At 37.8% G+C, this 12,378-nt stretch overlaps 1 protein-coding gene across 1 annotated transcript in view; it reads left to right on the top strand.

Annotated features, from left to right (window-relative positions):
• The window catches only part of DAPK1 (death associated protein kinase 1), an 83,668-nt gene extending 73,139 nt beyond the window's left edge, over positions 1-10,529 (top strand). Inside the window, exons 20-25 of the mRNA XM_054282731.1 lie at positions 60-248; positions 2,016-2,213; positions 4,477-4,615; positions 5,909-6,029; positions 7,391-7,579; positions 8,152-10,529. Of these exons, the coding sequence (XP_054138706.1) occupies positions 60-248; positions 2,016-2,213; positions 4,477-4,615; positions 5,909-6,029; positions 7,391-7,579; positions 8,152-9,384 (2,069 nt within the window). The 3' untranslated portion in view covers positions 9,385-10,529. The remainder of the gene's footprint in view (positions 1-59; positions 249-2,015; positions 2,214-4,476; positions 4,616-5,908; positions 6,030-7,390; positions 7,580-8,151) is intronic.
• The last annotated feature ends 1,849 nt before the right edge of the window (positions 10,530-12,378 follow it).

The raw sequence follows: 12,378 nt of genomic DNA, 5'->3' as shown, positions 1-12,378 counted from the left end.
AGTGATCTTGTTGTGATTCTCACATGGTTTGTAATCTCATTTTCCTTTCCCTGACCCAGTTTCAGTAAGTATTACGAATCTTTATCCTGGCTGTGAAAATGTCAGTGTGAGAAGCCGCAGTATGATGTTTGAGCCAGGCCTGACCAAAGGGGTATTAGAAACTTTCGTATCACCTGCCCATCACTCTCACTTCTCTTCTGATGACCAGTCCACCAAGGCCATTGACATCCAGAATGCCTGCTTACATGGTAAGAAGAGCCCTGGGCTGGGATGCCTCAATGCTGTAAAGCAGTTAATGCCATTTAACTTGTTTTTTAAAAGAAAAATGGGGGGAAAGTAGTGACTTGGCATAGTAGTGACTGTGTTTGACAATCCAGCACTGGTGGGATTTAATTTGTTTGAGAAAGTAAATCTGCCTGAAGTGCTGTAGCTGTTGTAATATACAGTTCAATCACTCATATCAGATCTTTACAGTATTACGTAGAAACACTGAAATTCATTTCTGAGGTGAGTAAGTGGGAGAGTAGAAAAGAGGGATTTGGTCTGACAGGAGCAGGTCAGCAATGTAGCTACTAGTATGAAGGCTTCTTCACCTATACTAGAGGTCATCCAGGGATTTTATTAGATTTAGCCTGGTCCCATTTAGTCCCATTTAGTCCCATTCCCAGCTATGCAAAGGACATACTGTTCTCACTTTGTGTCAGGACTGGAGCATTTTCGCTAAGTCCTGGAGCTCATCAGTCATTGTGAGTGGAGCTTCTGATTTAATTTCTTTTTTTGCAAGGAAACTAACTCCTCTGCACTTGAAGCCAGTTAGCAGTAAGAGGGGTCAATCACAGAAGGTGTCGTAAGTACACATGGCTTTTGGCTCTGAGACCACACAAATTGTCTCCACCAGCCATATTAATTGTGATTTATATCGGTGGTCAGATCTCTTCTTCATAAGGAAATTGCAAGCCTTAGCAGCTGCAATTTTGAAGCTGAATTAGTATTAATTAAGAGTTTACCTTGGAAACAGAAACCTGCTTATCAGTGCATAATAATGAATGCAGTGACAAAGCTTTTATCCTAGATGCTGAAGACTTTGCCAAGTAGCTAAAACTTGTTCTTTCTGTAGGGTAATTTCTTCCTTCAGGATAATTTGAAGTCCAGTCAAATTCTGGGAAGGAAACAGAGTTGTGCCATGGACTGTCCGAAGGACTTTTTTTCTTTCTGTGTTCTGTACTATACAGAACAAAGTGTACACACAGGTGAACTCTGAGTAGCTTTACTCATAACAACAGGCTGGAGTGTTCTGACTTCTCTCCTTCTAGAAGTCTGAGGTGCGTCTTAATCACCATGTATTTAATTAGAAGCAGAACAGGTGAGGCAGATATCACCCTAATCAGATGCTGCATCTGGGAAGTGCAACATACTAACACTTTTCTTACTCGAAGCTAGAGATGGCAAAAAGAAGCAGGGAGCTCTTGGAACCCTTTACATGGTGATTCTTCATCCCTAATTTACCAGCACAATGTGAATAGTCCAGTTCTGTAAAGCAAAGTGGCTTCTTTTTAGAATGTGATTCAGTGGTTTTTGAAATCAGTGGTGGCTTGTTAAGAAGAATAATTAATAAAAATATTAGGTTTTTTTGAGGTGAACAGGGAAAAGAATGGGAGCCATTATTCTTGGTTTTCAAGACAATTACAAGATCTGCTGCTGTTGTTCAAGGCAAAACTCAATTTAATTGCATAAGACTGTATGCATTTAACACAGGTGCTTACATATGAAATCAGGCTAAATGTCTTAGAGAAGGAGCTTGAGAGAGGAACGGACTTTGAGGGCCCAGCTGCTAAGCCTCTAAAACTGACTGAAACTTGTTCCCTTTGTCCATGATTGCATTTTCAGCCTTGCTTTCTCACATGCATACAGTTTATGACAGTTTAAATTAGATTAAATGTTTTGCTTGTATTTCCGTGGCCAGAAGATATTTCATGCTTACTGATGATCTGTTCATATGTTTGTCTGTTTTTCAGGAGTTGGGGATTTCAGCATTTGGGAATTCTCTGGGAATCCTGTGTACTTCTGCTGTTATGATTATTTTGCTGCTAATGATCACACTGCAATTCACATAGTGCTTTTTAGCCTTGAGGAGCCTTATGAAATCCAGTTAAACCAAGTGACCTTTTGGCTCAATTTCCTGAAATCATTGGTCCCAGTTGAGGAGCCAATAGGTATGTTCTTGTAAATGAAGTATTAGAGATATAAAGCTTCTTGTATTTCTCTGCAATTCTGTACGTCATCCGTGTTTGGTGTCTTCATTCCCATGTATGCAAACAAAATTGACATTAGGTTTCTTGGCAAAAGGGAATTTTATCTGTGGAAGAAGCCAGAAGCATTTCACACACCACTTAGCTCAATTTAAAATGTCATGAAGTACAGTGTAGTATCTTGTAGCACTGGGATTTACATCTGTACATGGCAGATGAAGTTTTATGTCAGATACGCAATCAATAGTGTTTCAGAGGGTTGGAACCATTCAGAACCAAGCTTAGACACTTTTCTTGAATTCCTCTTATATCTAGCCCAAATAAACAATATTTTCAGCATAAATTAGTCTTGTCAGTGACAACAGGACAGAACATTATTATGAACAAGTATTATGGAACAGTGTTATCCCTCAATATGTGCAACTTTCATGTGTTTAAAGTTCTGTTTGGACTTCAAATATGGTAACGTTTTGGTGCTGATGCACAGATATCAGTATTTCTTGTAAATTTCACATATGCTCCAATTTTGCACAGGTTTTAAGTAATTTTATTTGTTTTTATATTCAGGCTTACTGAAAGTTACTTGGTGGGCAAACTTAAATTAACTTAAATAACATTTTTCTCAAAAGGTCTGGTAGTCCAGGTGTATATACAGTAACTTATTTAAACATGTTTATGTTTGTAGTTGATTACTGGTCTGCAGACTGTTACAGTCTCTTGGACTAAGCAAGCTCTGTCATGTGTCTTGGTTCTGTGATCTGAAAGATTATTCCAGCCAGTGGATCTAACTCAGCACTAAAGGACATTTTTAGCAACGCTAGGGATTCACCAGACAAATGTGCTAAGTACTTAACAATGTGCAACGAGTTATTTTCTCTCTCTTTCTGTATGCATTATCTCAGCCAGACAACAAGCCAAGGCCAACCCTTGGTTTTCAGTTCAGGCATCTGCATTTTTTTATTTTCTGTTTTAGATAAAATCACAGTGCTAATAATATCATCATTTGGATCTAACCAACAATAAATGACCTGTGAAAGTTAAAGCTCAGAAATTTGCAAAAAGGTGACAAAGCTGCAAATACAGCTAATTTGCAACTGCTGAAAGCTTTTCACTGCTCCTCAGTCTCAGCTGATTTTTTCTTCTTGCTTATCTGATTATCAGCATTATTTAGGTACTTCACTTAAATCTGTGTTTATACCGACCAGCTCAGTCTGGCTACCCATCCATCTCTGTACTGTTACAAATCTCTCAAGTAATATCTAGTAACTGATGTGTGCAGAAAAGTTAAAACTCTTGGAATTACTTTCCAGTTATTTTTGTCTAAGTCCTTAGCTGCCAATTAAAAAGAAAAACAAAAAGAAGATAATTGCAAAATACTTGCCTGGAAGTGTTATGCAGAGATTTGGGGAAATGGGACTTTTTATGATTTAATGAAGATTATGTAGCTCTTAGTTGATGAGAACTGAGCAATGATGTAAGCATGTGACCTTTTTTAAGGCTAAAAGAGCATGATACGGTGTACTGTCTCATTTAAAAATAGTTTAATGATGTCTTCTATTTTCTGGAATATGAATATGAGAAAAGAGTGAAAACTCTGTGTTCTGTACTGTCGCCTCATTCATGCCATTTGTATCTTTCTTTCTTTCTCATTCTTTTTCATGGCTTCTGCCAGGCTTTCCTACTTAACTCTCACCTAAGTGAGAGGTCATTGTTTGTGTAAGTACTGCAAAATAGCATTCATATCAACATATGAATGTTGTAAACATTTTGTGTTCTTACAATCTTCTATTCTGCACCAGCAATATTAAGGACTATGCGAACATTATGCAAAAATCCTTTTATGAAGCTGCTATTTCTAATTTTTTTTCCCCTCATGCTGTCATAGTTTGTAGTTAGTAGCTATATCTTAGTGCTTCTGATTACTGTTTTTGTTAAACCAATAAAGTAACACAATATAAATGTATCTGATGTTATTCAAATTGTCTAACTATTAAAATTGGGCCTTTACAGTCCTATAAGCAGATAATATATAGCACACAGTCCTATAAGGAGATAATTGCCAGAGCATCAACAGTTACACTGTTAATGGCTGTGCCTAGAGTTGGTAAACAACTACAAAAGTGGTTGGTATGAAGAATGTAAAATGTATTTCTGCTTTTCTGGGTCAGTATCAGCCATCTCCATAGGCATGCCTTGTAGTGAGGGAGTCCTCTTGTTTCTCTTCTAGCATTTGGTGGAAAGCTGAAAAGTCCCCTGCGTGTTGTTCTGGTTGCCACGCATGCTGACATAGTGAATCTGCCTCGACCAGTCGGGGGAGAGTTCTGGTATGACAAAGACATCTCTTTGTTGAAAGAAATCAGGAACAGGTAAGTGGAAAGTATACTTATACACAGTGTTTAAACATGCTAATTGGAAACAAAAATACTAAAATGCATTGGAATAGGTAACAGGGTTTTACGTGGCTTATATGATATTATGATATTTTGAATATGTTTAGGAAGCATATGTTGTGCTAAAATTGAAACATTTACCAATATTACAGTGAGTAAGCTGCCCTGAGTGAGCTAAAATGAGCCAAGTAGTGTCAAAATTAATTGTGTTGTTGGCAGTGTCACCCTGTAAACACTGGGCTACATCCAAAGACCCATTCCAAATTTCTGTCTAACATCTTGGTTCTCAGGTTTTGCACCAATCTCAGAAAAGTAGGCCATTTGCAGCTAAAAACCTTGGATGCAAAAGAGGAAAATTTACCTGACAACTACCCTTAGCTGTTTACTGATTTAGGACACCTATGAAAAAAAACTTAAATGAGGCCTTACTCCCCACACTTTCTAAAAAGCTGGACATTGTGGAGTCACACAAGTGACAAGGTCATCCAAGAGGTACACAGAAGTTAGTGAAACTTCTAGAATTCTTCAGCAAATGTCTGGAGCACATGCTAATGGCAGATGGAAATGGGGAATTTTCCATAAACATACTATTGTTTAAAGCAACAACACCTTCTATTCAGAGTGAGCACGTAAGCAGGAAACACTGGGTATGAGAAATCATCCGTACCTGCAAGTATGGACGCTTGTCTGGGCTGTACAAGAAACAGATATAGGAATTCCAGCACAATAGTGGGGGGGGTGGCAGTATTTTAATAAATTGAAATAAACCAACAGAAAAAACCCTTGTGTCATCTTTGGTGCTGGAGTCGTTTTAAATGCAAATCTCCCCAGAGCTAGGCAAACAGGTTTGTGTGGTTGGAAACTCAAAAGGAGGTGGAAAGAGAGCAGTCAACAGCAATGACTACTGAGCTATTTAAAGTGAGAAGAAAGCAAGCAACAGACATTAAGACCTTAAAATAAATAAATTCCTGTAGTCTTTTCTCTAGTAAAATGTTTTGGCTTGTAATTACAGGTCATGTGATGCAGCTACAATTTTCTTACACATTTTCACTCTTCATCCTGAGAGAAAACAGTTTTTCTCTCAATACCTCTGCCTATTTTCAAGAAAATTACACAGCAACTATAGTGTCTGTGCTTATAAAATATCTCAGTATAATCATTACTTAAACTTCATCATTCCAACTCTACAGTAATTTAAGACTGAAGTACAATTGTATTAAGAAAATAAACTGGATTTGGGGCTAAGTTAACAATAATTATTTTTTCTAGATTTGGAAATGATTTGCAAATTTCAGAAAAGTTGTTTGTCCTGGATGCTGGAGCATCTGGGTCTAAAGATATGAAGCTTCTCCGAAATCACTTGCAGGAAATAAGAAGCCAGATAATTTCTGTAAGTAGTGTCTAATAGTCTGGGTTGGATGAGCCAAAATGTGAACGTCTTGTGTAATGACCTACTGTAAATTTCAAACGTAGAATAATGAAGCATTCAGAAACCACTGTTGTTCCAATGTTCTAACAGCACGCTTGACAGGTCTTGTCATAAACAAAGCCTTGACATCAAAGATGTAGTCAGCATTTTGAAAATAGCAGTTGTTCCAAGCAGATAACCAAAATACTCTCTGTTGAAAGGAAACAATTTGAGATATCAGTTCAAAGTCATAATTTTGTTTTTTGATTGGCAGTGACTGGATTCCAGGATTGGTCCCCCCTTTTTGTTGGTTTTTTTTTACTCAGCAAAGTATTATAAAAAAACGGAAATATATTATAAATATATTTCAGGAAAACAGGTTTTTTCACTTAAAATCACCAGAGTAGAACAGTTTTCTCAATTCTTAGAAAGATAATTCAAAATATGGATATGTAAACTGAATATGTATTAACTTTTGACTGCATTTTTAATTGAAAAATATTGCTTGCAGTTGTATCTGTATGTGTAGGTATATGCATATGAGACTAAAGGTAAAGTGTAGCCATGGTTTGATGTTATCACCATGAATCCATGGAGACTTTCATAATAAGGGTGACTAAGTCAAATTTTTTGTAGCCTGTGCTAAATGGATTACACACCAACAAGATTTTCTGTAGCTACTTTTGAAACGTATTTTTTGTAATTGATTAAAAGTAGATGTAATACAGAGTTAATTCTGTGGGCTGAGGAAAATATTTAGATTCATGCAAAATTCAGCCTATTTTACATTTCTGATTTTGTCTCTTGATTTTTTTTTTAATAAGCTTTTCTTCTTTAAGAAAGCTTTATTATAGCTATAGTCACTAGCTTGAAATCTGAAGGGGTTTACTGCATAAGAAGTGGAGGCTGTGGCTTGAGGATAGCAAGAAGGCATCAGTGAAGACTAAGGCAATCAATACATCAAAGTACCATTTTTGCTTCTTATTTAGCACCCTGCTGTCTCACCTTTTGAAGTAAATTGGTCCTGTAAAGATATTGATGAGTACAGATTCTAAATAAATTCTCATCATTTCAGAAATAAGCATTAACTTACAGATGCATGATGTCAACTCATGGTGGTATTTGGAAAATTTGCTTATTTCAGTGAAAAACTAGTTTCTGCAAGTTTCTTTTTAAGAAAAGGTAGATAGATCTTATGGCAAGCGAATGCCAGGTGAAAGAGTAAGGGTCCAGCACAAAGGGAGCTCTTTAAGTCTGAATATTCATTATAAATGCATTAAACCTCCATATAAAAAAAAATAGTACCCCTATTCTCAAGTGGATATTTTCTGTGCTTTTCTAAGACTTGCCCACCTATGACTCACCTATGTGAAAAAATAATCTCCACACTGCCTTCCTGGAGAAAAATAAATGGGCCCAACCAGCTGATGTCCTTGCAGCAATTTGTGTATGATGTACAGGAACATCTCAATCCCTTAGCCAGCGAAAACGACCTACGGCATATTGCACAGCAGTTGCATAGCATAGGAGAAGTAAGTATTTTTATCTAAATTCCAGTTCTTTATTTACTGTTGTGGTAGAATATTTCTTCATGAGTTTAAGCAAATGTCTAAAGTTGTTTGTTTTTTTCTCTTCCTCTCAAGACATCATAAGAAGTAGAGAATGCTTTCTGTTATCATTATGTCTTGTAGCTTCTATTTTGTTACCATAATCTCTTTGAGACAGGAAGAATTACAGTTTATTGCTATAGTTGTAATATAAAATACTCAGAAAGGATCACTATGTTATCACCTTCAATGCAATGTTCACTGCTATTTGTGTCCACTAGAAACTGAGTAGTAGGATAACTCCTTTGCATAAACAGCTTGCAGGGCATGACTAGGCTTTCCAGCTGTTGGGCTCTAACCATCTCATTAGCAGTGGAAAATAACAAGATCTGTTTTTTGTTCTGAGTACTTGCCATATATTTAAATGCACTGTTGTTTTTTTTTCTTGTGAGCAGTTTTAATCAAATTGTCCGGTCAGTCTGTTAGAAAGGTGAGAATGTGGGCTATCATCTTGTACTTCACAAGATGTAAACAGTAACTTTCATATTTATAAACAGATTAACATTATGCAGAGCGAAACTGTCCAAGATGTTGTCCTTCTGGATCCTCGCTGGCTCTGTTCTAATGTCCTTGGAAAAATCTTGTCAGTGGAGAACCCAAAAGCCCTCCATCACTACAGAGGTCGGTACACCATGGAGGACATCCAGCGTCTGGTGGCAGATAGTGACGTGGAAGAGCTGATACAGATCCTGGATGCCATGGATATTTGTGCAAGGGACCTTAGCAGTGGAGCAATGGTGGATATTCCTGCTCTCATAAAGACTGACAATCTTCACAGGTCTTGGACAGATGAGGAGGATGAAGTGCTGATTTATGGTGGTGTTAGAATCGTTCCTGTGGAACATCTTACCCCATTTCCTTGTGGAATTTTTCATAAAGTTCAGGTGAATCTCTGCAGGTGGATTCATCAGCAGAGCGCAGAGGGAGATGCTGATATACGTCTGTGGGTAAATGGATCAAAAATTATGAATCGTGGAGCTGAGCTTTTAGTGCTGCTGGTCAACCATGGGCAGGGTATAGAGGTTCAAGTTAGAGGACTGGAAACAGAGAAGATCAAGTGCTGTTTACTTCTGGATTCTGTGTGCAGCACCATTGATAACTTAATAGCAACAACCTTACCAGGTCTTCTGACTGGGAAATATTACCTTAGTCCTCAGCAGCTGAGGGAACATCATGAACCAGTAATGGTCTACCAGCCCAGAGACTTTTTCCGTGCACAGAGTCAAAAGGAGACATCACTAACTAACACTATGGGGGGATATAAAGAGAGCTTTAGCAGTATACTGTGTTTTGGGTGTCTTGATGTTTACTCCCAGGGAAGCCTAGGAATGGATATTCATGTTTCTGATCTGAATCTACTTACCAGGAGAAAACTAAGTCGACTTTTGGATCCACCTGATCCAATGGGCAAAGACTGGTGCCTTCTTGCCATGAACCTGGGCCTCCCTGATCTTGTTGCAAAGTACAATACAAATAATGGAACACAAAATTACTTTCTTTCAAGCCCAGTTCATGCCCTTCTGCAGGAATGGAGTAATGCACCTGACAGCACTGTAGGGATACTAATGTCTAAGCTGAGGGAATTAGGTCGCAGAGATGCAGCAGATTTCTTACTGAAGGCATCTTCAGTATTCAAAATTAATTTAGATGCTAATGGTCAAGAGGCTTATGCCTCCAGTTGCAACAGTGGCACATCTTACAACTCAATTAGTTCCGTAGTGTCACGGTAAGAGGAGGTGTTTTGCATGGATATCCTTTCAAAGTGCAGAAAGGATAAAAAATACAGTATAAAAGTTACAGTGCATACTAATTTATGAGCTTTTGCATCAGAGGATCCTTCTCTGGCACCACCTTTTTTTGTGCGTAAACTTTCTACTCCTAACTGTGAGTTGTTGCTCTTTATTAAAAAGACTGGTGTACTTTTGGTGGTTTAGAACTATTTCTGATTGAGAATGTGCTGCTTAATACTGCCATTTCAACTGGAAAAGTCTTAACTTTTAGATTACGTACTGCAACTGTTTTATATAATTCTCCCCATAAAAGGTAGGGGGAGAGGAATAGCACATAGTACCTTATGTGTCTGTTTCTTACATTCTTTTTTTTTTCCTTTTCACTGTGTCCTCTGCTTAACTTCTTTTTATATTTGTAAGGAGAGAAATCCACCATTTGTGGTCAATCTGACCAAACTTAAGTGCATCGTTTTTAGCTGAAAAAGTGAGTGCCTTTTGCAGGAGGGAGGGTGCAGTTGATTTGAATGACCCTGCTGGAGTTACGAGAACATGCTACCTCTGTTTCACTTAAATTGTCTGCATGCTTATCATTGCAAGTGGTGCTTGCCTATTAATTTTTCCTGCACTTCTAAGTCATTGGTGATGACTCACGCAGAGCATTCTTGTGCCAGTACTATAGGTATAGGTGTGATACCTAATCAACTTCAATTACAGTCAAATCATAATGTGAAAATCTCTTAAACTTGCCAATTATCATGCTTTGTTATTTCCATGCACCTCAGGTAAAAGTTCATATCATTATAATAGAGTTCAAAAAATACAAGTGTTGGATACTGCAGAATAATATTGTCTAGCTGTCAGTTGTAATTTGTGTATAACAAAGGTTTTCTACTATTAGATCCTGCATTACTTACTTCCTGTACTTGAAAACTTTGATGGGGATAAAAAAAAAAAGGAAGCAAGGTTTCTTGCAGTGATAACTTTTAAATTGATATGAGGGAATATGACCCATTCTCTGTTCTAAAAAGCATGTAATTTTCATGGTGCGATATGTGTTTGTTTATATATATTGTATGTATATATATTAAGACTATTTTTTCCTTAATCTTACATTGTAGTAAATTTTAAAGGATTTTTCTACAAATAAACTGTTGCTTGTTGCATCCTTGTTGATCATATTCTTTTGCTGAAGGGTATCAAAACTTCTTTTCTTTACAGTCAGAATTGAGGAGAGGCAATGCCTGCCTTCTGAAGTTTTTGGAACCTCCTGTTTGACTTCAGGGGAATTTCTTAGTATGCTGCAGGAATATTTATGGGGTTTTTTTAATTGCAGAGGTGGTCCTTGTACAGCAGAATAATCTGCATTCGTTTTAACAAATGGCAAGCCAAAGCAGTTTGTTACATAGCTTTTCCTTTGTGGTTTTTCATAATGGAAACCAAAACAGCAAATGTGAGTCTGTCATCAGGAATTCTCCAGATAATGCTGTGATGCAGAGAGAGAGGGCACTGCATTAGAATTTGGGCTGCAATAATTGTCCTTTACATTAAATATCCCCTCATCACACAAGGGACTCTGCTGGTGCTGCTTATTTAAATCTCAGCATTATTCCCTGATAGCTGCAGAGTCTTGGTGTGGCACACTCTGCAGGCAGCTTTGCACAATACCTCTGCCCTATGTATGCTGCAAAGGATTTAAGCGAGATCTTCTTAAAATGCTAATGCTTGTTTCCCCCTGCCTTTCTTTGCCTATTTTACCCTTGCTTAATTAAATCTTTCCCGAGGTCCCAGCTATTGCTGGACTCCACAGTTAACCATTCCTTTTAAGTCTAGTCCTCAATAAGAAGTATGGTTTATGAGCAGTCTTACCCTGAGCTGTCTGTGTTTTGATGTTCTGCTTCTGACAAACTGCATTCAGCATCTCCCACTGCTGCTCTAAGTGGCCCACTGCAGAGCCCAGCCCTACACAGCCTGTATTTACCTCTGTCAATTAATGGCCACTACCATATTTCAGCTTCCAGCTGCGGACATGTTCACTACTTCTGTCAGATGCTGGTAAGTGGAGGGGTGTTTTTCATGTCATAAAACTTCCCAGGTTTCTACCAGAAAAGGTTTGCTCACCTGCCCACCCACCCAGATGCTTTATGCACACTTGAGATGTGTGGTCAACTTACCAACACTGATTAAACTACTCCTTTTACTTTATTTTTGTTTTTCCCCTCCCAACAGCATGTTTCTCATAGTTCCTTGCTTCCATTTACTGTAAAATGTAGACCTGGGAGTATAAATTACTTAGTGGACTCTATAATGAGCCTTTGACTAGCAGTCACAGCCTATTGCATCATTTACAGTTTTCATGGTAATAGACTCAGGAAAGTGAATCACAGTCACAGGATAGCTTTGGATTCCTTTCTTATAAATCCTGTGCTACTGATCAAAAAACTGAAAAATTTGTTTCCTAGATGACAATTTGGGGATAAAAAAATGCTAGCCAGATGTTACAAATGAGCATCCCTTCTGTTGCTTCGCGCTTTTATTAATTGTTTCATTTTATGAATGCAGCTAGGAGCAGAGCTTCATTCTGCAGTTTTTAGAACTGAGTTAAAAGATCCTGCCCTGACTCACTCCAGAAATTGAGAAAATGCAGGCCTTTGCAAAGTCAAAAGAGTTTAGTGATAAGTGTACAGAATGTCTAGTACATGCAAGGAACATGATGAGCTTAGCTCCTGACAGTGAAATAACTGAAGCTGGACAGTAACCATCTTTGTAGCTTCAGAGAAAAGCTGCTGAAACATAATTTTGAGGATAAATCAATGAATGACAATTTTCATTTTGTCTTCAAAATCCATAATATATACAAACTCTGAAGTTTGCTGCTCAAGGCCAAGAGGCATTACAGATTATCTTGCAGTTTAGAAAAGTATTCTACTGGCACTCAGATTCAAATCTTGAAGAAATTTTCTGAAGAAGATAGGGAAGAAACAAACACTTCGGTGC

Source organism: Melozone crissalis, unplaced genomic scaffold (assembly GCF_028551555.1).
Source record: "Melozone crissalis strain CALT ecotype California unplaced genomic scaffold, PUWL_Pcris_2 ptg000005l_1, whole genome shotgun sequence".
Classification (NCBI taxonomy): Eukaryota; Metazoa; Chordata; class Aves; order Passeriformes; family Passerellidae; genus Melozone; species Melozone crissalis.
The sequence above is the reverse complement of the archived record's forward strand: the minus strand, read 5'-3'. Positions and strand labels throughout refer to the sequence as shown.